The sequence below is a fragment of the Oreochromis aureus genome, linkage group 22 (genome assembly GCF_013358895.1).
Source record: "Oreochromis aureus strain Israel breed Guangdong linkage group 22, ZZ_aureus, whole genome shotgun sequence".
NCBI classification, from domain to species: domain Eukaryota; kingdom Metazoa; phylum Chordata; class Actinopteri; order Cichliformes; family Cichlidae; genus Oreochromis; species Oreochromis aureus.
This window is the reverse complement of record NC_052962.1, coordinates 36,351,034-36,375,526: the sequence shown is the minus strand read 5'-3', so window position 1 is coordinate 36,375,526 and position 24,493 is coordinate 36,351,034. Positions and strand designations below refer to the sequence as shown.

The 24,493-nt window shown below is 42.4% G+C and overlaps 2 gene segments (V, D, J or C); one reads left to right on the top strand and one right to left on the bottom strand.

The window, feature by feature from the left end:
• Positions 1-3,855: 3,855 nt before the first annotated feature.
• The window catches only part of LOC116324369, a 95,985-nt gene continuing 75,347 nt past the window's right edge, over positions 3,856-24,493 (bottom strand). The window contains 1 exon segment of the C gene segment in view: positions 3,856-4,317. Coding sequence covers positions 3,983-4,317 — 335 coding nt within the window.
• Positions 10,048-10,551, top strand: LOC120435472. The segment is given in 2 exon segments: positions 10,048-10,099; positions 10,207-10,551. Coding segments are annotated over 2 exon segments (384 nt in total).

The window sequence follows — 24,493 nt, the reverse complement described above, 5'->3', positions numbered from 1 at the left end:
TGCTAGACCTCAGTGCTGCGTTCGATACTGTTGACCATAATATCCTATTAGAGCGATTAGAACATGCTGTAGGTATTACAGGTACTGTACTGCAGTGGTTTGTATCATATCTATCTAATAGACTCCAATTTGTACATGTAAATGGAGAGTCCTCTTCACACACTAAGGTCAATTATGGTGTTCCACAGGGTTCAGTGCTAGGACCAATTCTGTTTACATTATACGTGCTATATGAAAGTGAAACTGGACTTGGGTGATTTATTTCGCAAGAACTTGAGAAGTTAATGTTGTAAGGCCATAGTTTGTGTTTAAGGGAGGATTTGGGGTGTTTTTTTGTTTTTGTTTTTGATATTTTAGGCCACACTTCACATGAGATGGTGGAGGCAATGCACCATATGCTGCTTGGCTGATGAAGAATTGGTTTTGTCCTGGTATGTGCATTCAGCCATAGCAGTCATAGCACTCAGTCTGTTTGTGGGTTTCTGACCAGGGGCGGATCTAGAAGGGTGGCATGGGGTGGCAACTGCCACCCTAAAATGATCCCTTGCCACCCCAAGTGCCACCCCAGTTTTGCATATGACAGTGTTGTTTATTAAAATAAGATAGCATTAACAGTTTGAGCGTAGTTACAGTCAACAGTGAATATAAATGCTAAAACTGAATATATTGCATAGTGTTCCCCCCCTCCACCATTAACAAATGGTTCAGCCCATAGCAGGACCGGCTTTTTTCTTGTTTTCAGTAGCAAGCCATGTTTATGATTGTGCCAGAGCACATTTTGAACAACACCATGGGAATTTCGGATTTTACACAGGTGGGTGGATGTTACACTCTGGAAATGGAAGGAAGGTGAGTGTTTATTAACCCTCCGTGGTCCACGGACACGCTGCACCTCCAAATCACATGACTGATGTAAGCTGACATAGCAACAAGCTGCAGCCACGCTGAGTCTCTATTTCAGCCCACATTGAAAGTTCGGACTTCAAAGTTTTTAAATTTTAATTACAGGCCAGTAAATCCAGAGTTATGATAATATATATAAGCCACGCTTTTTTCTAAATACTGTCCTCACGTTTTTGTTTGTGTGTGTTTTAAGCGTTTTCTAAGGACAGCGCGAAAACAGTAAAGAAAGGGAAAAAGCCACCTCTTTCCTGTCGGTGGAAAAATGCACCATGTCCACCAATTTAAAAAAAAGTCAACACGTAGGATTTGGTTGTTTACGAAGAGGGAAAAGTTTTGGGAGTGACGGTAATGGCAGCGAGACAGGGCGAGCGAGTGAGAGAGAGAGAGAGCGAGCGAGCTTTTAGATGTGGGAGATTTGTGACGTTTAGTGTGGAGTGTATACTTAGTGTGTTGTGTTGTCTTGTGTAGTTGTTCTGTTGTGTAGTTGTTTTGTTTTGTGTGTCAGTGAGGGCACTTGTGAATGTCACTAAGGCACATTTGCAACGTAAACACTGTCACTAAGTAGAAAACCAGCAGAGTGATACACCTGCTGTTGTCAGGCCTGCAGGTTTATCCCTGTGCTGTTCTGTCTTTTGGTGGACAAACTTTTTTTTTACTGGCACACATCATTTGTGGGGCATCTTATTGCGAAACCTGATTGTTCTGTCATTTTAGTTTTAGTAATATTTTTAAATGGTTGTAGAAAATGAAAAAAGCTGCAGGTGTATTGGCTGCATTTTTAGATAAATAGTTGTATATGTTTACAAAATGTACAATTTATATTTGCATTTCAAGTTATACACATTTACCCAACATGTCTGTGGATTTTTTTAGAGTAAAAAATACTACTAGGATTTTAGGTTCTTTGTGTGATTTCAGATCAGTAACACTAATGCAGTATGTCAGTGAAAAAACAACTAAATTCAGCTGAGCTTAAAAGAATGATACCAAACAAGGCAAGGGGAAAAAATAAAATGAAACAATCTGAGGGTGAAATACAAACGTAAACTCAAAAGGAGTCAAAAATGGCCGGTTGTATTTCAGACCTCAGTGGGTTAATCCAACAAATCATGAAAAATTAGGTTTAAATTTTTGTTCATGACAGTGCAGATTTCTGACATTTTGTGTAATTTAAGCTGTAACAATGTGATTGTTTTCTAACAGTGTGAAACTTAAGTTAGACCTGTGTTTGTAAACCACCCCCGTGTTGTGTAGCTTTCTGGATTTAATACTTATTGGGCTACATATTTATTTATCATACAGGCTATAGAGTACATAAAATCAAAACTCACATGTTTTATGTAACTAAAGTGTGTAATTATGTGGGCTACAGACAATAATTAAGTTTTAGACTATATTTATATGAAAAATGTAACCACCTGCATATGTGTTTGGGGGAAAAAAAGGCTTTGATTTTGCCACCCCATTTGATTTCTTTGCCACCCTCATGCCACCCTAAGAAAATTTCTCTAGATCCGCCCCTGTTTCTGACCAAGCCTCCGGGCCCAGAGACCCGAGATCTAAGGGCCCCACAACCCCAGGAAATTTTCTGCTATTTAACTTTTCCAGTTACTTTTGAGCACCTAAAACTATGTGATTGTGTTAAAAAATGCTTTAGTGCCTCAAATTTTAATGTAATCTTTATGTTCAACCCACTGAATTAACGCTGAATGTTGTCTCTGTCCAAATATTTATGGCCTTAACTGTACATATGTCTGTATGTACCCTATCTAACCTTTAACAGATGGACGTTTGATGAGTGTTTATATAGTCTGTTGTAGCAAAAACACAAACTGAACTGACTGCTGCAGCTGGAAGCTACTGCAAAGACTAATAGAGTTTAGTGAGGACACACACACACACACACACACACACACACACACACACACACACACACAAAAAAAAATTTCATTATCATGATTTTAAATATTATGGACCAGGTCCATGAAGCCGATTATAAATGCGATAATTAATAAGAGCAACTTCTCCATGAACGTTATCAAAAATGATAGTCTGAAAATAAATCATAAAACATGAACTTCCCCAGCAATTGATGGCTTTCATTTTCAGAAACAATAAAATGCTCAAAATGTCCTTCTTCTCAGATTTTGGAGATTTAAGTTAGTTAATTTTCATTTACAACTCTATAGACTTTATGTGCTGTTGAAGGTCATGAAATACAAACCTGAGGATCAAATACTGAATGGTTTGTTTTTACACACATATGTGAACTTCTTCACAAAACCTACTTTTAAAGATGACCCGGACTAATAACAAAGACATTTTTTGAGCTCTAACTGAAAATAATTTCCTTTTTTCTGGTGTGCACATTCATTCTGTATGGTTGTAATTTGTTGAGAAAGTTCAATTAGAGATCCTCAACTAAGTCTCCACCTGCTTCATCTCTGCCACCACCAGCTTCTAGACTCTTCTCTGCTTTGTTGCTTCATCAGAGTTTCACTGCCAAATGGTTCATTAATCAAACTTCAGCAAATCTTCATTTAAATGTCATTTAAATGATCTCTGTTTAAACATACAGATGATGCCCTGCTCTTTAATTTTCCTTATTAGGTTTTAGGTCAGATTAAAAAATATAGATCATGAAACAGCTTTGAGACTAGAAATTATGAAGAGCACACAGATAATCTATTGTTTGACCTCAAAATCTTATAGAAAATATTTAATATGTGGATTTAAAAATATATTAAGCCATTTAAACTGCACATTACACTCGATGCGTCTGCTGACATTTTTTTTGGTCCATCTAACCAAATTTTACAACATTTTTATTTTTTAAAGTGCATTTATTAAACTCAGAGTCAAAGAACATGTTTCCTTGTTACATTTTTATTGTTTTAAAAGTTTGAAACATCAGCTTTACAACAGACACAAAATGTTAAAAATAAGGGAGATTGTTGCTATGATTGTTGTCATTATGAGATGAAGATATGACTATTTGATGTGTTTATTTTTGAAATCTGCAATCAAAAAGAAACAAAGAGACAGAAGAAAAACAGCATGAAAGACTCAGTGATTGACATCAGGACTGGGAACACTGGTCTCTCCTCAGTATCTCTGAGACCAGAGTCTGGGAGCCCTGGGTGGCCTCACAGGTCACAGAGCCCACCTTCCCCCACTGGTCTGCAGTGAGCGTCAGGGTGCTGCTCCAGCTGTAGAGGCCGTCATTCTGCAGCATTCCAGGAGTCCTGCTCTCCTCCCCTCTGATGCTGCTGCTGCCACTGCTGTCGCTCGTCTTCCAGGACAGACTCCAGTCTGAGGGGAAGCCCTTGTTGGCCACACACATGAGCGTGGCCTTCCCATTCTCCAGCTCCTTGTTGGAGGGACCCAGCACCTTCAGGGCGGGGCGGGTATCACCTAGGAAACACCAATCAGCTTAGAGGACAGGAACCACAATTTGAATTCCTCCGTTAAGAAGTTTCTGTCAGGTGTTTTTTCTGCTCCACCAGTCATTCACTCACACATTGTTTCACTTCCCTTTAAGAAACCTCTCATGCATATCAGCACAGAGAGAATCATCACACAGTTTGACCTGAAATATGTTCAAACTACACTGGAAATAAAAGAAGCAGATGTGGAAACATTTACAGCAGAAGTTTGGCTTTAAAATGATTAGAAGTCTAAATCATGGATGACTGAAGAAATGAGTGGACACAAGCACAGAGCTTGAGTAGCTACTCATTAATTTAAGGAAATTTGAATGTTAATTAAAATGCATCAGTGTAAATGAAGACTTTGTTCATTCCCTACATTTTTAGAGACTATATTCATAAATATAGAAAAATCAGATATATTTGTGTTTGATCCTCTGATAAACTGGCTGATCCACTCCATACAAAGATGCATATATATTGACAAAGGACACAAACATACAGTGGTATTGAGCCAGCACTGAACATCAAGACTAAGACTGTGAACTCTGCTGGAGGGATGAAGGCCATTCTCCAAAAACATGTAGAGACCTCTGTCTAACACATCGCTCCAAAATCTCCCAGAGATGTTCAACTGTGTCGAGCTCAGGTGACTGTAGAAAACAGCATGACAATCACATCATTTTTATTCTCATTCAAACATTCATTGGTCTCTAGTGCTTCCTGTCATCCTGGAAGAGATCACTCAGCTCAAGACTGAACTGTTTAATGACATTAGTGATCACTGGGAACAAATCGTGTTATCTTAATATTAAAAGAAAGATCATATGTACGTCTTTATTAGGACAGGGATTCACGTCAGTGTGTGGGACTGTAGCCTCAGGCTTATGTTGTACTCTTTTTAGTAACGACCCTGACACTGACCATCCTGTCTGATTGGCCAACAAGTCAAACAGCCCAGTGTGTCACAGTTTCTGTGTGTCTGACTTCATCTTTGCACTGAAACAGACAATAACAGACATCTTTGTATTTGTTATACAGTCTCTCAGCTGGACTAAATAATAAAAATCAACATATCTGCATGATGAACATTTACCCAAACCTAATCTAAAATATTACTGCGAATGTTTCAACCATGTTTTTCACCGAAACATGGTTGAACAACAGCTGCCCGGACAATGCTATCGAGTTAGCAGGACGCCACACACACCGAGCCGACAGGCTAGCAGATGACTCCGGCAAGACCAGAGGTGGAGGTTTGTGCATTTATATTAACAATGCTTGGTGCATGAACTCCACTACTACTGAGAGTCACTGCTCACCTAATGCAGAGTTTTTAATGGTCAAATGCAGACCTTATTATCTCCCCAGAGAACTCACTTCAATCATACTCACTGCAGTATATATCCCCCCTGACGCTAATGCTAGGTTGGCCATGAAAGAACTTTCTGCAGCCATTAACAAACACCAGAATAAACACCCCAAGGCTGCTTTTATTGTTTCTGGCGACTTCAACCACACCAACTTAAAGACAGTCCTCCCCAGATTCCACCAACATGTCTCCTGCCACACCAGAGAAGACAGGACTTTAGACCATGTGTATTCCAACCTGGCTGGAGCCTACAAAGCAACACCCCTCCCCCACATTGGACAATCGGACCATCTCTCCCTGTTCCTCACACCTAGGTATTCACCACTCATCCAACGTGTGAAACCTGCTGTGAGGACAATTAAAGTGTGGCCAGAGGGGACAGACGCAGTGCTCCAGGATAGATTTAAAAACACAGACTGGAATATGTTCACCCACACAGACCTGGACCAGTACGCCTCATCTGTACTGGATTACATCTCCAAAACCTGTACTGGATTGCATCTCCAAAACCACAGACAGTGTCACCACCCAGAAACGGATCACCATGTACCCCAACCAGAAGCCTTGGATGAACCGGGATGTTCGTCTCCTCCTGAAGGCCCGCAACACTGCCTTTAGGTCAGGAGATGCACACGCCTACAGTACAGCCAGGGCTAATCTAAAGAAGGGCATCAAAAAAGCCAAACACCATTACAAAAAGAAGGTAGAAGAACACTTCTCCAACTCCAACCCCCAACGCATGTGGCAAGGACTCCAGACCATTACAGACTACAGGACCACCAAACCCTCCCCCACATCCTCTGATGTCTCCTTCCTCAACGAGCTCAACAACTTTTATGCTCGTTTTGAGCGAGGGAACCCCACAACCACAACCAAAACAGACATGACGCCAGACCACCAACCTCTGACTCTTTCCCCCACCGATGTAGGAGCGGTGCTGAGCAGGATCAATGTCCACAAGGCTGCAGGTCCTGATGGCATCCCAGGCGTGTTCTCAGAGCGTGTTCTGAGGAGCTTGCAGGAGTGCTCACAGACATATTCAATCTGTCCTTGGCCCACGCTGTGGCACCGGCCTGCTTCAAATCCACCTCCATCATCCCGATACCCAAAAACTCCAACCCATCTAGCCTCAATGACTACCACCCAGTAGCACTCACCCCATCATCACTAAGTGCTTAGAGCAGCTGGTCCTAGCACACTTCAAATCCTGTCTCCCCCACCCTGGACCCCACTAATTCGCGCATACCGCCAGAACAGGAGCACAGAGGATGCAGTCTCCATCGCACTGCACTCCTCTCACATCTGGACAACAACAACACCTACGCCAGAATGCTGTTTATAGACTTCAGTTCAGCATTCAATACAATCCACCCCTCACAACTCATCAGGAAACTGAAAGACCTGGGCATCAGTTCCCTCATCTGCAAATGGTTACTGGACTTCCTGACCAACCGCCCCCAACATGTCCGGCTGGATAACCGCTGCTCATCTACAATCACAATGAACACCGGTGTACCACAAGGCTGTGTGATGAGCCCTTTCCTCTACTCCCTCTTCACCCACGACTGCAGGCCTGCCGATGGTTCCAACACCATCATTAAGTTTGCAGATGACACCACGGTGATTGGCCTCATCAGTGACAACGATGAGACCGCCTACAGGGAGGAGGTGGATCATCTGGCTGAGTGGTGCGACACAAACAACCTGCTGCTTAACACCGAGAAGACCAAAGAGCTCATCGTGGACTACAGGAGGAATGCTGACCCACATCCACCCATCCACATTAAGGGGACGGCTGTGGAGCGTGTGAGCAGCTTCAAGTTCCTGGGAGTCCACATCTCCGAGGATCTCATCTGGACGACCAACTGCTCCAAGCTGGTCAAGAAGGCTCACCAACGCCTCTTCTTCTTGAGGACTCTGAGGAAGAACCACCTGTCCTCAGACATCCTGGTGAACTTCTATCACTGCACCATCGAGAGCATCCTGACCAACTGTATAACAGTCTGGTACGGGAACTGCTCTGCCTCGGACCGGAAGGCGTTGCAGAGGGTTGTGAAAACTGCCCAGCGCATCGCCGGAGCACCACTTCCTGCCATAAAGGACATCTACAAGAAGCGGTGTCTGAAAAGGGCTGGGAAAATCATCAAAGACCCCAGTCACCCATCACATGGACTCTTCACCCTCCTGCCCTCTGGGATGCGCTACAGGAGCCTCCGGACTAAGACCACCAGGTACCGGAACAGCTTCTTTCCTACAGCTGTCAGACTCCTGAACTCTGCCTCCTGACATCTGACCCACATTAAACTCATGGACTGAACATACACACACCCACAACCACCTACACACACACACAATGGACAACTGTACCCTCAAACACACAATAATAACATGGACTTAACCACCACTCACAACCACTAGCACTTTATATAGCCTCTGTAGAAATTATCCACATATCTCACTTATCTTAACTGCACTACTGTATAGCTCTGTGTAAATAATCATTCTGTACATACGATAATTTTTAATCCTACAACTGTTTATAACCTGCATAGTTCACATTTCTGTATAACTGTATATCTCAGATTTCTGTATAGTTTTTTTTTCATATTTATATCCTGTTCATATCCTGTACATAGCTTGTACTCACTACAGCCTGTACATACTTATAGTTATAGAATATTCATAACATACTTCATACCGTGTACATTATAACATACCATAATAGACCCATTTCTGTAATATACTTACATATCTATATTATTGCTAATATATATTGTAATATATCTATATCATGGCTAAAGCACTTCTGGATGGATGCAAACTGCATTTCGTTGCCCTGTACCTGTGACATGTGCAAAGGCAATAAAGTGGAATTCTATTCTATTCTATTCTATTCTATTCTAAAAACTGTCATGATTGAAGAAAACCCAATGCTATGGTAATAAAAAGATGACACACATTTGGCCCTATATTAAACCTTAGATATTCACATAATTATTATGTTATTATAGGGATATTGTTATTATTGTAAACTACTACAGCATAAGTGATCACACACTCTCTGAACAGTAAAGAAAATCATTGAACAAATGCAACAACAATAATTGTTTCAGTTTGACCTTGTAAACAGAAGTTGACAAAACATTGTGGAGGTGTGAAGACTTCAGTCAAAACTTATGATTTTCTTCAGCAGATGGAGTTTCACAAACATGAATTCAAAATAAATCTTCTGCTGTGTTTTAAAATATCGTCACTTAGAAAAAGTGAAGAGCCACTGACTCTACTGCTGGCCACCCTGGGGCTCCTTGCTCAGGGTGAGACTCTGTGGAAACTTTGCTTCAGCATGCAGCCAGGTTCACCACAATGATGTTCTGCTATGATGGAGAAACTCAGACAAACAGTCTGTGCAGCTCCTCAGTCATCCAGATCATGGTCGTGTAAGGAGCTTAGAAAGAAACAAACTGAACTTCTTTAAGTTTCTTGAAGATGTTTCACCTCTCATCCAAGAAGGTCTAAAAGACACACAATTAAAGTCATCTTTGTTAAAAATGTGTCTAAAATGTTTTTTTCTGCTTAATCTGTTTCACTTTTTTGACTGGTGGAAATAAAACTTGTGTTCTTTATGAAGATGCCATGAATGATTTATTTAATCAGAAATCACTGAGAGGAAAATATGATGTTATGTTGAAGACAGCTGTCCTTCATGATTTCGCTGCAGTAAGGAAGAGCATCCTGCTGTACAAATGAACCTGAGGAAGGATCTAGAGATGTGCTGAATGGAAGTGCTGTCAGAGAGCTGACTGATGGAATCAGAATCTATTCATAGAACGAAGGTTTACCGTATGAAAATAATAAAAGAAAACAATAATAAGAGAGACAACTCTATATGCTATTATGTTCCCCACATCTTTATCTGACCAAAAATATCAAGATCGAGAGTTGTTAAAGAAAATGAGAAGATCATTGGACATTAAGATTATGGTGAACAAAGCTGAGGTACAATTACCTCCACCTAATATAATATAAACTAGCATACAGATGAAGACTGATCAGCATCAGAAAGCTCAGTGATCAGCAATTTGACATTAACTGCTGATTTGTGTTTCTCATGCACACAATCATAAACAGGAAATACAAAGAAAAACAACATTATAAAACAAACAAACACACAAAGTTATTCAATGTGTGTGTCAGTCAGATCATTTCCATAGAGAGGCACTTTGCATCAGCAGCACCATGCTCCAGTGCTCTGGGAGAGTTTATAGTCCTGAGAGTTGAACACTGGATGACTGACAGCTGTCCTTCATCACAACAGAAGCCACAGAAATCCTCCTCATCAAAAACATGACTTTGATCTGCATCCTCATCTGGACTCTCCTCTGCTGCTGCTTCACAGGTAAAGTCCAGAGAATCAAACTCCTCTCCTCTATCAACATCTGTCCCTCTGAAATGAAGCCCACAAAACCATGAAGCTGCTTTATGTTTTTGTCTCTGTATCCTCAGAGTCCAGAGGACAGATCACAGTGACTCAGCCTGGAGCAGTGAGCTCTGCTGTGGGAGGATCTGTGAGCATCAAGTGTAGGACCAGTCAGAATGTTTATTATAGCAGCCCATATCACTATTTACACTGGTACCAACAGAAAGATGGAGGAGTTCCTAAACTGCTTATCAAGCGTACTAATGAGCGACTGTCAGGGATTCCAGCTCGTTTTACAGGCAGCGGATCAAACTCTGACTTTTCTCTGACCATCAGTGGAGTCCAGGCTGAAGATGCAGCAGTTTATTACTGTCAGAGTTATCACTACATCAACAGTCAGAATGTGTTCACACAGTGAAAAACAGTCGTACAAAAACCTCCCTCAGTCAGACTGAACAGAAACTGAAGTGACTGCTGCAGCTGGAAGATACTGCAGAGACTGATACAGTTCACTGAGGACACACACACACACACACACACACAGAGAGAGAGAGAGAGAGATACATTAAGTGTATTACTGCAAATTAAGAAACCACTAAATACTCCGAACACACAGAAAACATCAGTAGATGCAAACATATGAATCCTGCATTTGTTTCCTATTTCCCATCATTGTTTAGACTCCACTTTGCTACATTGCTTTATTGGAGCATAATTGTGAAATGTTTTTTTACTTAAACTCTGTGCTCCAATAAATTATGTTCAGTTCTTCAACATGATTTGTCCTTCAAAGTGAAATGTTTTGATTACTTTGAAGTCTTAGGTCAAGGGTCAAGATGGCGCCTGTGTTTGGCTGTGCCGCTGCCTTCGTCCGTGTGTTTGTTTATTTTATATGCTATGCAAGTGTTTTGTTTTTTTTTACGGTGTCACCTCCCTCCGGATTTATGATCGTCATGTGTTGCTAGTGATCAAATCTGCAATGGATAGCTTTCAGAGTCAACGAAACGAGGCTGTTTTCCTACTGCCGTTAGAGCGCGATGCAGCACCCGGTTTACCTCCACTCTTGCTGGTTAGCTCATTTTTGCTTCAGAGGCCTCATCGGAGAAAGCGGGGGAAGCGAGCCGGCCTTCATGTCCTGCTCCGTCGTCTTTGGAAAGAGATGGACCTTCGGGGGCTTTATTCCGGGGTTGCTACCGGTAAGATTCACCTGAGACTTGTCGGAACTGAATTAATCCCCACAACCCACTATGTTTACCACCCAGGCTGTCATCTGAAAGCATGGAAAGCCAAGCCTCATCGCGGCAGGAACCCTGTTTTGCTGCGCAGCTTACCGCATAGCGCAGACTCTGTCCTTGGAAACTCTACCCCTGTGCTGGTGAGTCGCAGCCTTAAATGGATGTTAATTAATGCCCGCTCAATCGCCAATAAGTCTTATATTTTAAATGACTTGTTCTGCTCTGAGAAGCTTGACTTCATGTTTATCGTGAGACGTGGCAACGTGAGAATGAAGTCTCACATCTTTTAGAGCTGTGTCCTGCTGACTGTTCATTTGTCTGTGCACCTCGGATATCTGGACGAGGAGGTGGAACAGCTGTAATTTTTAAAAAGACATTTTTATGCCAGATGATTTCTTCAAGCTGCTACAACTCTTTTGAGACGCTTATGATAAAAATTGGACGAGAACAGCCCATATACGGCATTTTAATTTCTCATCCACCTGGGTCTGCTACATCTTTTCTGTCAGACCTACAAGAATTTTTAACTTCCACTATTAAAATGGGCAAGGTCATCATTGTTGGAGATTTCAGCATTCATGTGGATGACTCAACAAACAGTACCACTAAGGAGTTCCTGAGCATTATGGACTCTTTCAACTTTGTTCAGCATGTAGCAGGGCCTACTCACTCAGCTGGGCATACTCTGGACTTGGTCTTCACCTGTGGTGTTTCCCTTGACCACTTGAATTTAAATGAAGTTGTTTTTAGCGACCATAAGTCAGTCTCTTTTACTGTATCTGTTCATTCAGAGTCCCATCCTCAAGGTTTTATTAGGTGGAGGCGCTTTTTTGACGACTCTATAATTTCTGAGTTTTCCTCTCTTTTTACTTTTAAAACTTCTTCTAACGAGGTTGAGCTTTTAACTAATTCTTTTAATGAACACTGTCTTGCTATTCTAAATCAGGTTGCTCCTTTCAAAACCAGTTATTGTTCTGTTAGTTCCTGCACACCATGGTTAAATAATCAGACTAGTGGTCTTCGATGCTCCTGTCGAAAAGCAGAGTGTCTGTGGAAGTCCACTGGTCTGATTGTCCATCGTGAGCACTTTAAAGAACTACTTTACCTATACAGGTCCTTCTCAAAAAATTAGCATATTGTGATAAAGTTCAGTATTTCCTGTAATGTACTGATAAACATTAGACTTTCATATATTTTAGATTCATTACACACAACTGAAGTAGTTCAAGCCTTACATTGTTTTAATATTGATGATTTTGGCATACATAACTCATGAAAACCCAAAATTCCTGTCTCAAAAAATTAGCATATTTCATCCGACCAATAAAAGAAAAGTGTTTTTAATACAAAAAAAGTCAACCTTCAAATAATTATGTTCAGTTATGCACTCAATACTTGGTCGGGAATCCTTTTGCAGAAATGACTGCTTCAGTGCGGCGTGGCATGGAGGCAATCAGCCTGTGGCACTGCTGAGGTGTTATGGAGGCCCAGGATGCTTCGATAGTGGCCTTAAGCTCATCCAGAGTGTTGGGTCTTGCGTCTCTCAACTTTCTCTTCACAATATCCCACAGATTGTCTATGGGGTTCAGGTCAGGAGAGTTGGCAGGCCAATTGAGCACAGTAATACCATGGTCAGTAAACCATTTACCAGTGGCTTTGGCTCTGTGAGCAGGTGCCAGGTCGTGCTGAAAAATGAAATCTTCATCTCCATAAAGCTTTTCAGCAGATGGAAGCATGAAGTGCTCCAAAATCTCCTGATAGCTAGCTGCATTGACCCTGCCCTTGATAAAACACAGTGGACCAACACCGGCAGCTGACATGGCACCCCAGACCATCACTGACTGTGGGTACTTGACACTGGACTTCAGGCATTTTGGCATTTCCCTCTCCACAGTCTTCCTCCAGACTCTGGCACCTTGATTTCCGAATGACATGCAAAAGTTGCTTTCATCCGAAAAAAGTACTTTGGACCACTGAGCAACAGTCCAGTGCTGCTTCTCTGTAGCCCAGGTCAGGCGCTTCTGCCGCTGTTTCTGGTTCAAAAGTGGCTTGACCTGGGGAATGTGGCACCTGTAGCCCACTTCCTGCACACGCCTGTACACGGTGGCTCTGGATGTTTCTACTCCAGACTCAGTCCACTTCTTCCGCAGGTCCCCCAGGGTCTGGAATCGGTCCTTCTCCACAATCTTCCTCAGGGTCCGGTCACCTCTTCTCGTTGTGCAGTGTTTTCTGCCACACTTTTTCCTTCCCACAGACTTCCCACTGAGGTGCGTTGATACAGCACTCTGGGAACAGCCTATTCATTCAGAAATTTCTTTCTGTGTCTTACCCTCTTGCTTGAAGGTGTCAATGATGGCCTTCTGGACAGCAGTCAGGTCGGCAGTCTTACCCATGATAGCGGTTTTGAGTAATGAACCAGGCTGGGAGTTTTTAAAAGCCTCAAGAATCTTTTGCAGGTGTTTAGAGTTAATACGTTGATTCAGATGGTTAGGTTAATAGCTCGTTTAGAGAACCTTTTCATGATATGCTAATTTTTTGAGACAGGAATTTTGGGTTTTCATGAGTTATGTATGCCAAAATCATCAATATTAAAACAATGAAAGGCTTGAACTACTTCAGTTGTGTGTAATGAATCTAAAATATATGAAAGTCTAATGTTTATCAGTACATTACAGGAAATAATGAACTTTATCACAATATGCTAATTTTTTGAGAAGGACCTGTATAATGAGTCAGTGAAAGGGGCCAGATCCTCTTACTTCAATAATCTTATAAATCGTCATAAAAATAATTCAAGAATTTTATTTGATACCATCAATAATATTGTTTCTCCTCCAACCCAGTACGCTCAGTTATTTTCTGATGAAGATTGTAATACTTTTCTCAATTACTTTGTAAATAAGGTGATGGACCTGAGATCCAAAATCTCCTCAAGTGCCTCCCCTTATGAAGATACCCCTTGCTGTCTTGTGTCATTTACCTCCTTTTCTCCAATCACACTTAATGACTTAATTATAGTTTTAGGTCAAATGAAATCCTCATCATGGTCTGTAGATATATTACCTCTCTCTGTCCTGTCTGGGTCTATCGCCAGCATTGGTCCCACATTACTATCCATCATTAATAGTTCACTGAGGCAAGGCTGTGTTCCGTCCTATTTTAAACATGCAGAAGTAACCCCTCTGTTAAAAAAACAGAATCTTGATCCTAGCTCCACTAGTAAGTACCGACCTATTTCAAGATTGCCATTTTTAAGTAAATTACTTGAAAAAAATGTTGAAAATCAGTTCAGGTCTCTATTATGTAAATTACACATTCTTGACCCTTTTCAGTCTGGCTTTCAAAAGCAGCACTCTACGGAGACCGCTCTCTTAAGGGTCTATAATGATCTATTAGTGGCATCTGATGCAGGGAATTGTTCTGTGATCATTTGCTAGATCTTAGCGCAGCCTTTGACACCATCGACCGCAAAATCCTACTCAACAGGCTGAAGGTTTTGGCTGGTATATCTGGCTCTGCCCTAGACTGGTTTTCTTCCTATTTATCAGATAGGACCAGTCTGTTAGGACTGACAGGTTCACCTCTGACATTGCTGCCCTGACCTATGGGGTTCCACAGGGTTCAGTTTTAGGTCCATTATTATTTTATTTTTATATGCTTCCTTTAGCTGGTATCATTCAATCTTTTAGTGACCTGTCCTATCATTTTTATGCTGATGACATTCAGCTGCATATGTCCTTTAAGCCTCATCAGCTGGATAGGCTGTCCACCCTAGTCCAGGGCTTAACCCAGGTTTCTGACTGGCTTTCAAGCAACTACCTCGTTCTAAATACTAACAAGACCGAGACCATGATCATAGCTCCTCCTGAGCTACCTTCTAAAATTAGTCAGGTTCTTGCTTCTTTCTGTCCTTCTGTCAAGTCAAATATTCGAAATCTTGGAGTAATATTTGACTCTTCTCTGGGCCTTGACTCTCATGTAAAATCTTTGTCTCCTTCCTGTTTCTATAATTTAAGAAACATCTCTAAACTGCGACATATGGTCTCTTCAGCTGAACTGGAAAAACTAATTCCTGCATTTGTGTCATCGCGTTTAGATTTACAGTTTACAGTTCGCATACAAGGCGGATGTCGGAGTGGAGGATGCCATCCTGTACCTCCTACATAGAGCCCACTCACACCTGGACAAGGGAAAAGGCACGGTCAGGATCCTGTTTCTTGACTTTTCCAGTGCCTTTAATACCATCCGGCCCTGTATGCTCCAGGAAAAACTGAACAGGATGCAGGTGGACCCCTGCCTGGTCGCTTGGATCTCCGACTACCTCACTGACAGACCACAGTACGTCAGGCTGAAGGACATCATGTCTGACACTGTGGTCAGCAGCACAGGAGCACCACAGGGAACTGTGCTGTCCCCTCTTCTCTTCCCCCTGTACACCTCTGACTTCTGCTACAACTCTGAATTATGCCATATTCAGAAGTTTGCAGACGACACAGCCATCATGGGGTGTATCTGGGATGATCAGGAAGAGGAGTACAGAAGTCTGGTGAGGAACTTTGTCACATGGAGTCACACAAACCACCTGCAACTCAACACCTCAAAGACCAAGGAACTGGTTGTGGACTTCGGGAGGTCCAGAGCAGGTCCACTGCTGGTTCAGATAGAGGGGGAGGAGGTGGAGGTGGTCAACAAGTACAAGTACCTCGGGCTGGGGTGGACAACAAACTGGACTGGCCATGCAACACAGAGCACCTGTATAAAAAAGCCCAAAGCCGACTGTACTTCCTCAGGAGGCTGAGGTCTTTTAACATCTGCAGGAAGCTCCTGAGGATGTTTTACCAGTCGGTGGTTGCTGGAGTACTTTTCTATGCTGTGGTGTGCTGGGGGAGCAGCACAGCAAAGAAGGACTCATCCAGGCTGGAGAAACTGATCAGGAAGGCTGGCTCTGTGGTCGGCATGAAGCTGGACACTCTGGTGACAGTGGCAGAGAAAAGGACACTAAAAAAACTGCTGGACATTATGGACAATGCTGGGCATCCTCTGCACACGGCCATAAACAACCAGAGGAGTCTGTTCAGTGACAGGTTGCTTCTCCCAAAGACAAGAACCAACAGACTTAAAAACTCCTTTGTCCCACACGCCATCAGACTGTTCAACTCCTCTCTGGAGGGGAGAGGAAGGGGAAACAGGAGGACAAAGGAGGGGGGAACAACTAAGCTGTAGTGCCTCTTCACTTCACTGTGCAATACTTTTTGTTAATAGCCAACGGTGCAATAGACTTCAATACTTGAAATGTGTAATTCCCTTGTTTTCTTATTCCTATTTATTCTATTTATCCCTTTTGTATATTTTATTTATATATGTCTCTGTATTTATATATGTGTATATATAGTATTCTGCTCACATTCTGTAACTTCTGTCGGTGCTGTGCTATTGGAAACTGAATTTCCCAGAGGAACCCACCCGAGGGATTAATAACGTTTTATCTAATCTAATCTAATCTAATCTAATCTAATCTAATCTAGATTACTGTAATTCCCTGTTTACTAGCTTGGATAAATCATCTCTCTCTCACCTCCAGGCAACACAAAACGCAGCTGCCAGACTACTAACTCGTTCTACCAAGCGTGCCCACATTACTCCCATCTTATATTCTTTACATTGGCTTCCAATAGAGTTTAGAATTCGCTTTAAAATTCTTGTTTTAACATACAGAGCACTAAATGGCCAGGCCCCAGATTATTTATCCAAGCTTCTTATAAAATACACTGCTGCTCGTTGTCTCCGCTCACAGACTCAGAGTTTGTTGGTTGTTCCCCGTACACGACTGAAGACAAAAGGGGACAGAGCCTTTCAGTCTGTTGCACCAAGGCTGTGGAACAGTCTACCACTACAATTACGTTTGCTTGACTCTGTGGATTCTTTTAAAAACCAGTTAAAAACTTTTCTGTTCAAACAAGCCTTTTGTTGATCTACATATTTTATATTCGTTACACTATTTAAATTTGATCTTTTACATTGTGTATAATGTCTATTGATTTTATTGTTTATTTTAATATTTGTGTACAGCGCTTTGTGACTGCCTGTCTGTGAAAAGCGCTTAATAAATAAATTTTATTTACTTACTTAAAGTTTAAACCAACATGAATGAAATGAAGAGCTACAGAAAATCCACATTACTGCTCACAGACGTTCCTACATGATAGAAAACAAATAAGTTTAGAGTTCAGTTATCCCAGCACAGATGTGTTTACACATTTTATTTTTATTTTACCTCAGACTGAATAAAAACTGAGCTGACTGCTGCAGAGACTGATGGATTTTCTCCAGATTTACCTTAAACACAATCATAACCACTCATAACAACACAACTAATACAAGCAGTAATCCGCATTCATTTCACTCTTTATACAATGTAATCAGAGTATACAGTGAATTCAATATAATGTATTAAGTATGAATAAACACGTTTTATGTGGGTGATTCTGATTCATGACTTCAAATTGGAAGCTGATCTTCTCTGAGCTGAAGACTCTGCCTCTCATTCCACATTCCACAATCTAAAAATCACGAGTAAGCCTGCAGGCTGAGAGTGAACTGATCTGTTGGGGTATCATTTAATTTTGTCTCCTTTCTCCATAGTTTATGTTTTGTACTTGTCTCTCTATGCTCTCCTTCTTTCTTCTCTTTCCTGTTTCACCCCAGTTGGTCACAGCAGATGGTTTTCCCTCCCTGTTGCGGGTTCTGTGAGATGCCTCTATTCTCAGCTCAGGCCAGGGCATCTGACTGATGCCTGTTGCCTCTGGTTCTCTGAGACTCTCACCCTTTGGCTCTGTGCGCCCCATCTGGGGCCTTCCTCCTTCTCCTGCTCGGGGTCCGACTGGCCTGAATCGCCTAAACCTTTCTCTGTCTACCTCTGACTCCCAGAGGACATTAATGCACCTTCCCACCCTAAGTATTGTCTACATTTTGTAAGACACACACACACACACACACACACACACACACACACACACACACTACAAGAAGATGTTGATTCATGTATCTATGCATTTTCATATCTTTGTGTTCCAGTTGCTGTATGTTTTTGTTCCCTTTGTTTCTTCATATAGGTGCAGCAGTAGGTGATACATCGTGCTTTTCTTTGTGTTCAATCCTTTTATTATATTTTCACCTGTTTTCTTCCCTCCTCCAGTTTTTAATCCTGTCTGTCAGCTTAAAAATGGTCATGGAAATAACATTAAACGCAGAAAAAACAAAACAAGAGGAGCCTATAGAGAATTTATAGAGCTTGTCTTGGAAAAGTGCATTCAGATCATAATTCAGGTTGCAAAAGCTGCCAGACAGCACAGGATTAAAAATTATATATTAATAATATATAAGCAGGACTACACACACACACACACACACACTTTTTTCAAAAGAGTTAAATGAACTTCAGTAAATGGTTCCCCATCACTGCTTTCCTCAGTTGCTTTGGTGAAAGTCTTACATCAGGAATGTCATTCTCACCACTCTTAATGCAGCTCTAAAAATATGTAAGGCATTTTTCACGACATACACTCATCTGTGCAAAAGACACTTCATAAAACACTTTCACCATCGTTTTAAGACATCAAAACCTTACTGACTTTGGAAAGAGTACTGCAAAAAATCTAGGCCTAATGTCACAAGGGGCCAAAGGCCTGTATGAAACTGGACTCAAGTGCTGGACCACATAAGATAAGATAAGATAACCTTTATTAGTCCCACACGTGGGAAATTTGTTTTGTCACAGCAGGAAGTGGACAGTGCAAAAGTTATGAAGCAAAAATTAGAATAAAATAAAATAAGAATAAATACAGTACACAACTGTTACAGAATAAAATAAAATACTATAAACACAGTAGAGTAAAATAGAATAAAATATACAATAAGATAAAAATAGAATACAAATGCTATATACAACTCAGTAAAAATACAACGATGCCAGAAAAGATTATTGCACATTAGTGTTATTGCACATGTGTAGATGTGTGTGTTTGATCAGTTAAAGTCTTTATTGTGGAGTCTGACAGCAGTGGGGAGGAAAGACCTGCGAAATCTCTCCGTCCCACACCGTGGGTGCCACAGTCTCACACTGAAGGAGCTGCTCAGTGCTGTCACAGTCTCATGTATGGGGTGGGAGATGTTGTCCAACAGACGGTTGAGTTTGCTTTACACAAATCTTTATTTGGCACAAAAACACAGAGTTATACTTGACGTGGGATTCCTGACAAGAAAAAGTGGCGTGGTGATCAAGAGGAAGAGAGGAAAAGGGGGTTAGTGGGTTCACAGACTTCTCCAGGTGTGGTTGAATTTTAAAGAGGAGCATGGCTTATGTTGCAGGTGGAGTTGGTGGTACTTTGAGGGGAGTAGGTGAAGGTCCAGGTGAGCTGAATAGAGTTAAGATGGGCTGACCTGAGCTCCAAGGGATCCTGTGCGAAGCAGTGGCAAGAGGGCAGCAGGTGTGATATTGAAATCCTTCCCAGGAGACGGAGCATGAAACTGCAGTGAGTATGTCCATCTTAGCTGAAGAGTGGAGCAGTGGCATGACCAGAGAGCTGTAGCACAAGAAAAATGAGGTAAGTTCATAGACTTGAGCAAGGAGCATGAAGCATGGTAGCCTGTTACCACCGTGGGTAAGTTAACAAACTAGCAGGGAAGAGACGGCAACGCTGGTCTTAAATATCATGAGTAGATTGCTCCAGATTGGCTCCATGTGAGGAGATGACAGCTCTGCCCAGGGGCAGACACAGGAGAACATGGACTTAGTGGAAATTTACCAGCAGCTCACCCGGACTGTGACAGCTAATGAAAAATTTAAAACTGTTTTCAGAAACAAAAATCAAATCTGATGGGGTGTTTTTGTTTTTGTTTTTTTAACTCTTCAAAACTGGTGAATTTGAGAAAAGCAAAATAATACTCATTAAACTATATGTGTCAGGAAAAGAAAATGTATACAATCTGAGACCACAGCACCAACTACTGTATAGTCCAGTAAAGTCATACTGCATGTGTTTATTAGGTTATTAAGTACACCTGTTAAACTGCTTGTTAATCCAAATATCAGCCAATCACATGTCAGCAGCTCATAGCATTTACACATGTAGACATGTTGAACACAGCCTGCTGAAGATTAATTCAAGCATCATTAAGAAAGATAATTAAAAGTGTCATGGTTGTTGATGCCAGACAGGCTGATCTGCTGGGATTTCTTTACACAGCCATTTGTAGGGTTGACGGGGAATGGTCTGAAAAATGTTGATGTCAAAGGCCAGAGGAGAATGGTCTGAAAGTTTTGAATTTATAGGAAGGCACCAGTAACTCAATCAACCATTCGATACAAACAAGATGCCGACGAGCATCTCTGCAAGCACAACATGTGACCTTGAAGCAGATGGGCTACAGCAGTAGAAGACTGCACTGCAGGGCCTGTCACCGAAGAACAGGAAACTGAGGTTATAATTCACATGGAGTGACCAAAATTGTAAGAACAAAAAACAAAAACACGGCACTCCAATGGCCTCCACAGTCACCAGATCTCAGTTCAAGACAGCACTTTTGGGATGTGGTTGAAAGAGGTGTCCAGCTGTCAAATCTGCAGCAACAATATGTTGCTATTATGTCAATAAGGGGCAAAATTTCTGACTTGTTGAATCTATGCTACAAAGCATTCAGGCAGCTCAGAAGGCAAAAGGGGGTCCAGCCTGGAACTAGCGAGGTGTACCTAATAAAGTGGTCTGTGAGTGCATATAGTATATGTTTTTGTGTAATTACAGTAGCAGTACCATGGCATGGACGTGTGACACAGTTTCAGTTTCAGTTTTATTTGTCATATACAAGTTAGCACAGGGTCAACATTGCAATGAAATGTGTTTGACGAGCAGCAGTCACTCAGCAACATGATACAGTAGGAGAAAATACAATAAAATAAAATAAAATAAAAAAATAGAAAAATAGTAAGGAGCAAAATATTAGAGAGACATGGTAAAAGAGAAAAGATGACTAAATATATATGTATCTATAAATATAAATATATGTACACTAGTGATTAAATAAGAAAATCTTGAAAAGAAATATGACGGGAGGGCAGATGGGATATTGCACAGGAATGAGCAGCAGAAAATTACAGTATTGCACTTTTAAATATAAATATCAATAACAATAAAGTGAAGTGACCAGTGCAGATTAAACAGAGTACTTGTGAAGCTGCAGGGTAGCTTCTGAGTGCTGTGTTGTGTGTGTTTAAGTGTTGTGGTTGAGGTGTCGTATGGCTTGGTGGTAAAAACTGTTTTTAAGTCTTGTAGTCCGAGCAGACAGACTCCTGTAACGTCTGCCAGATGGTAACAAGGAGAACAGCTGATGTGCTGGGTGGCTGTGGTCCTTGATGATGCTGTGTGCTTTACGGAGGCATCGCTGGAGATAAATGTCCTGAATGGCAGGAAGCCTCGTGCCAGTGATGTGCTCTGCTGCCTTCACCACCCTCTGTAGTGATTTACGGCTGCTGGCAGAGCAGCTTCTGTACCAAACTGTGATGCAGCTCGTCAGCAAGCTCTCAATTGCACACCTGTAAAAATTTGAGGTGATGTTGGCGTTCTTGCTAAACTTCCTCAGCCTCCTCAGGAAGTAAAGCCGCTGGCGAGCTTTCCTGATAGCAGTGTCTGTGTGGAGGGTCCAGGAGAAGTCCTCAGTGATGTTGACTCCAAGGAACTTGAAGCTGCTGACCCTTTCGACCTTGACACCGTTGATGTGGATGGGCTGGTGTTCTCTGACTGGTCGTTTCCGGTAGTCCACTATCATCTCTCTAGTTTTGCTGATGTTGAGAGTCAGGCACCCCTTGTACAGTGCCATCACCTCCTCTCTATAGGCCGTCTCATCATTGCCTGTGATGAGGCCTATGATGGTTGTGTCATCCGCAAACTTGATGATGATGTTGGACTCTTGTTTAGCAACACAGTCGTGTGTGAACAGGGAATATAGGAGGGGGCTAAGCACACAACCCTGTGGCATACCTGTGTTTAGGATGAGTGATGAGGAGGTGTGCTTACCAACTCTGACCACCTGGGGCCTGTTTGTGAGGAAGTTTAGAATCCATCTGCAGATCGGTGTTCCCAGCCCAAGGTCGACGAGCTTCTGGGCAGGTTTCGAGGGGATGATGGTGTTAAATGCCGAGTTGTAGTCGATGAAGAGCATCCTTGCATATGTATTCCCTTTCTCCAGGTGAGTAAGGGTGGTGTGCGTTGCCAGGGCGATGGCATCCTCTGTGGCTCTGTTTGTCCGATAGGCAAACTGAAGAGGGTCCAGTGTGTCAGGGAGGGAGGAGCAGGGAACAGGAATGATGGTGGATGCTTTGAGGGACGCGGGGACCATTGACTGCCTCAGGGAGAGGTTGAAGATGTTGGTGAACACCTCTGCCAGCTCGTCTGCACACACTCTGAGTAGCCGGCCTGGGATGCCGTCCGGTCCTGGAGCTTTGTGAGGATTGACCTTTTTAAAGGTCCATCTCACAGCTTCTGTTTTTAGAGTTAAAGTTGCAGCCTCACTGTCCTCCTGAGGGTAGGGGATCTGCTCTCTGTTGTCTGCATCAAAACGAGCATAGAAGTTGTTAAGCTCGTCTGCAAGAGATGCAGTGGGCTGAACACTGACTGTGTTGACCTTCTTGTAGTCAGTGATGCAGCGCAGTCCATTCCACAGTCGCCTGGTGTCAAAGCTGTGGTAGCTGGACTCCATTTTGTCCCTGTAGTCCTTTCTGCCCTTTTTTATGGACTTTCGGAGGTCATACCTGGCTGCTTTATAAGCATCAGCATCCCCGGAGTTAAAGGCAGAGGTCCGCACTTTTAGCTTGGCACGAACGTCTTTATTTACCCAGGGTTTCTGATTTGGATATATGCGGTTTTTGTGATGAATATCATCCATGCACTTTCCAATATATCCTATGACAGAGTCTGTGAGTTCATTGATGTTGCCATCAGCTGCATCCACAAATATCTGCCAGTCAGTTGTCTCAAAGCAGTCCTGCAGGACCTCCTCAGCCTCACTGTCCCATTTGTAAATAACCCTGGAAGCTGGTTTTTCCTGTTTTAGTCTTTGTCTGTATGCAGGCAGCAGCAGTATGGAACAAAGGTCTGCCTTACCAAAAGCTGGGCGGGGGAGGGGTTTGTAGCGCTCTTTGAATGGAGTGTAACAGTGGTCCAATGTTTGATCACCTCTTGTGGGGAAGGAAATGTGCTGATAGTATTTGGGGAGAACCTTCTTCATGTTGGCTCTGTTGAAGTGTCCCAGCACAATAAAGGCAGCTTCTGGATTTTTGTTCTCAAGTCCAGTAATGATGTCATACAGTTCGTCCATAGCAGTAGCTTTATCAGCGTGTGGTGGAATGTAAACAGCTGAGAGGAGAACTGAGCTGAACTCCCTCGGGAGGTAAAAAGGCCTGACTTTAATGGTCAGCAGCTTGAGGCTCTGAGAGCAGTAAGTTTTTAAGATACACACATCTCTAGCCCACAAGGAGTTAACCATAAAGCACACCCCTCCTCCCCTTTTCTTGCCTGAGTCCTTTGTTCGGTCTCCCCGGTAAACAGTGAATCCATCCGGCGTGATGGCGCAGTCGGGGACGCTGGGCTCCAGCCATGTCTCTGTGAAGGCCAGAACGCAGCAGTTCCTGATGTCTTGTTGGTGTTTAATCCATGCATGCAGCTCGTCAAGTTTGTTGTCCAGAGACTGGAGATCCGCGAGCAGGATGCTGGGGAGAGGTGGCTTGCTGTTTCTCTGTCGCGTTCGGCACAAAACTCCGGCGCGTTTCCCCCTCTTTGTTTTCCCTCGATGTCGCGCGAGTAAACAAAGGATCCCAGGCAGCAGAGCGTCCAAGGAGTCGAAACCCGCTGTAAAGTCCGAACTGGCTGACACAAGACTGAGATTAGGCATTTCTATATGTTTCTTCTGAAAACATTTGTCCATATTTGAGTATAATTGAAGAGCAATTTCACTGCTTTGAAGTAATTTGAGTGGAAACACTAATGCAGTGTTGGACAGTATTCAGCAAAGTGACAGATCTGGAGTTCTGTCTGACAAAACTGTTTCAGAGTTGTGAGATTCAAGTGGATCAAGAAAGTAACAAATC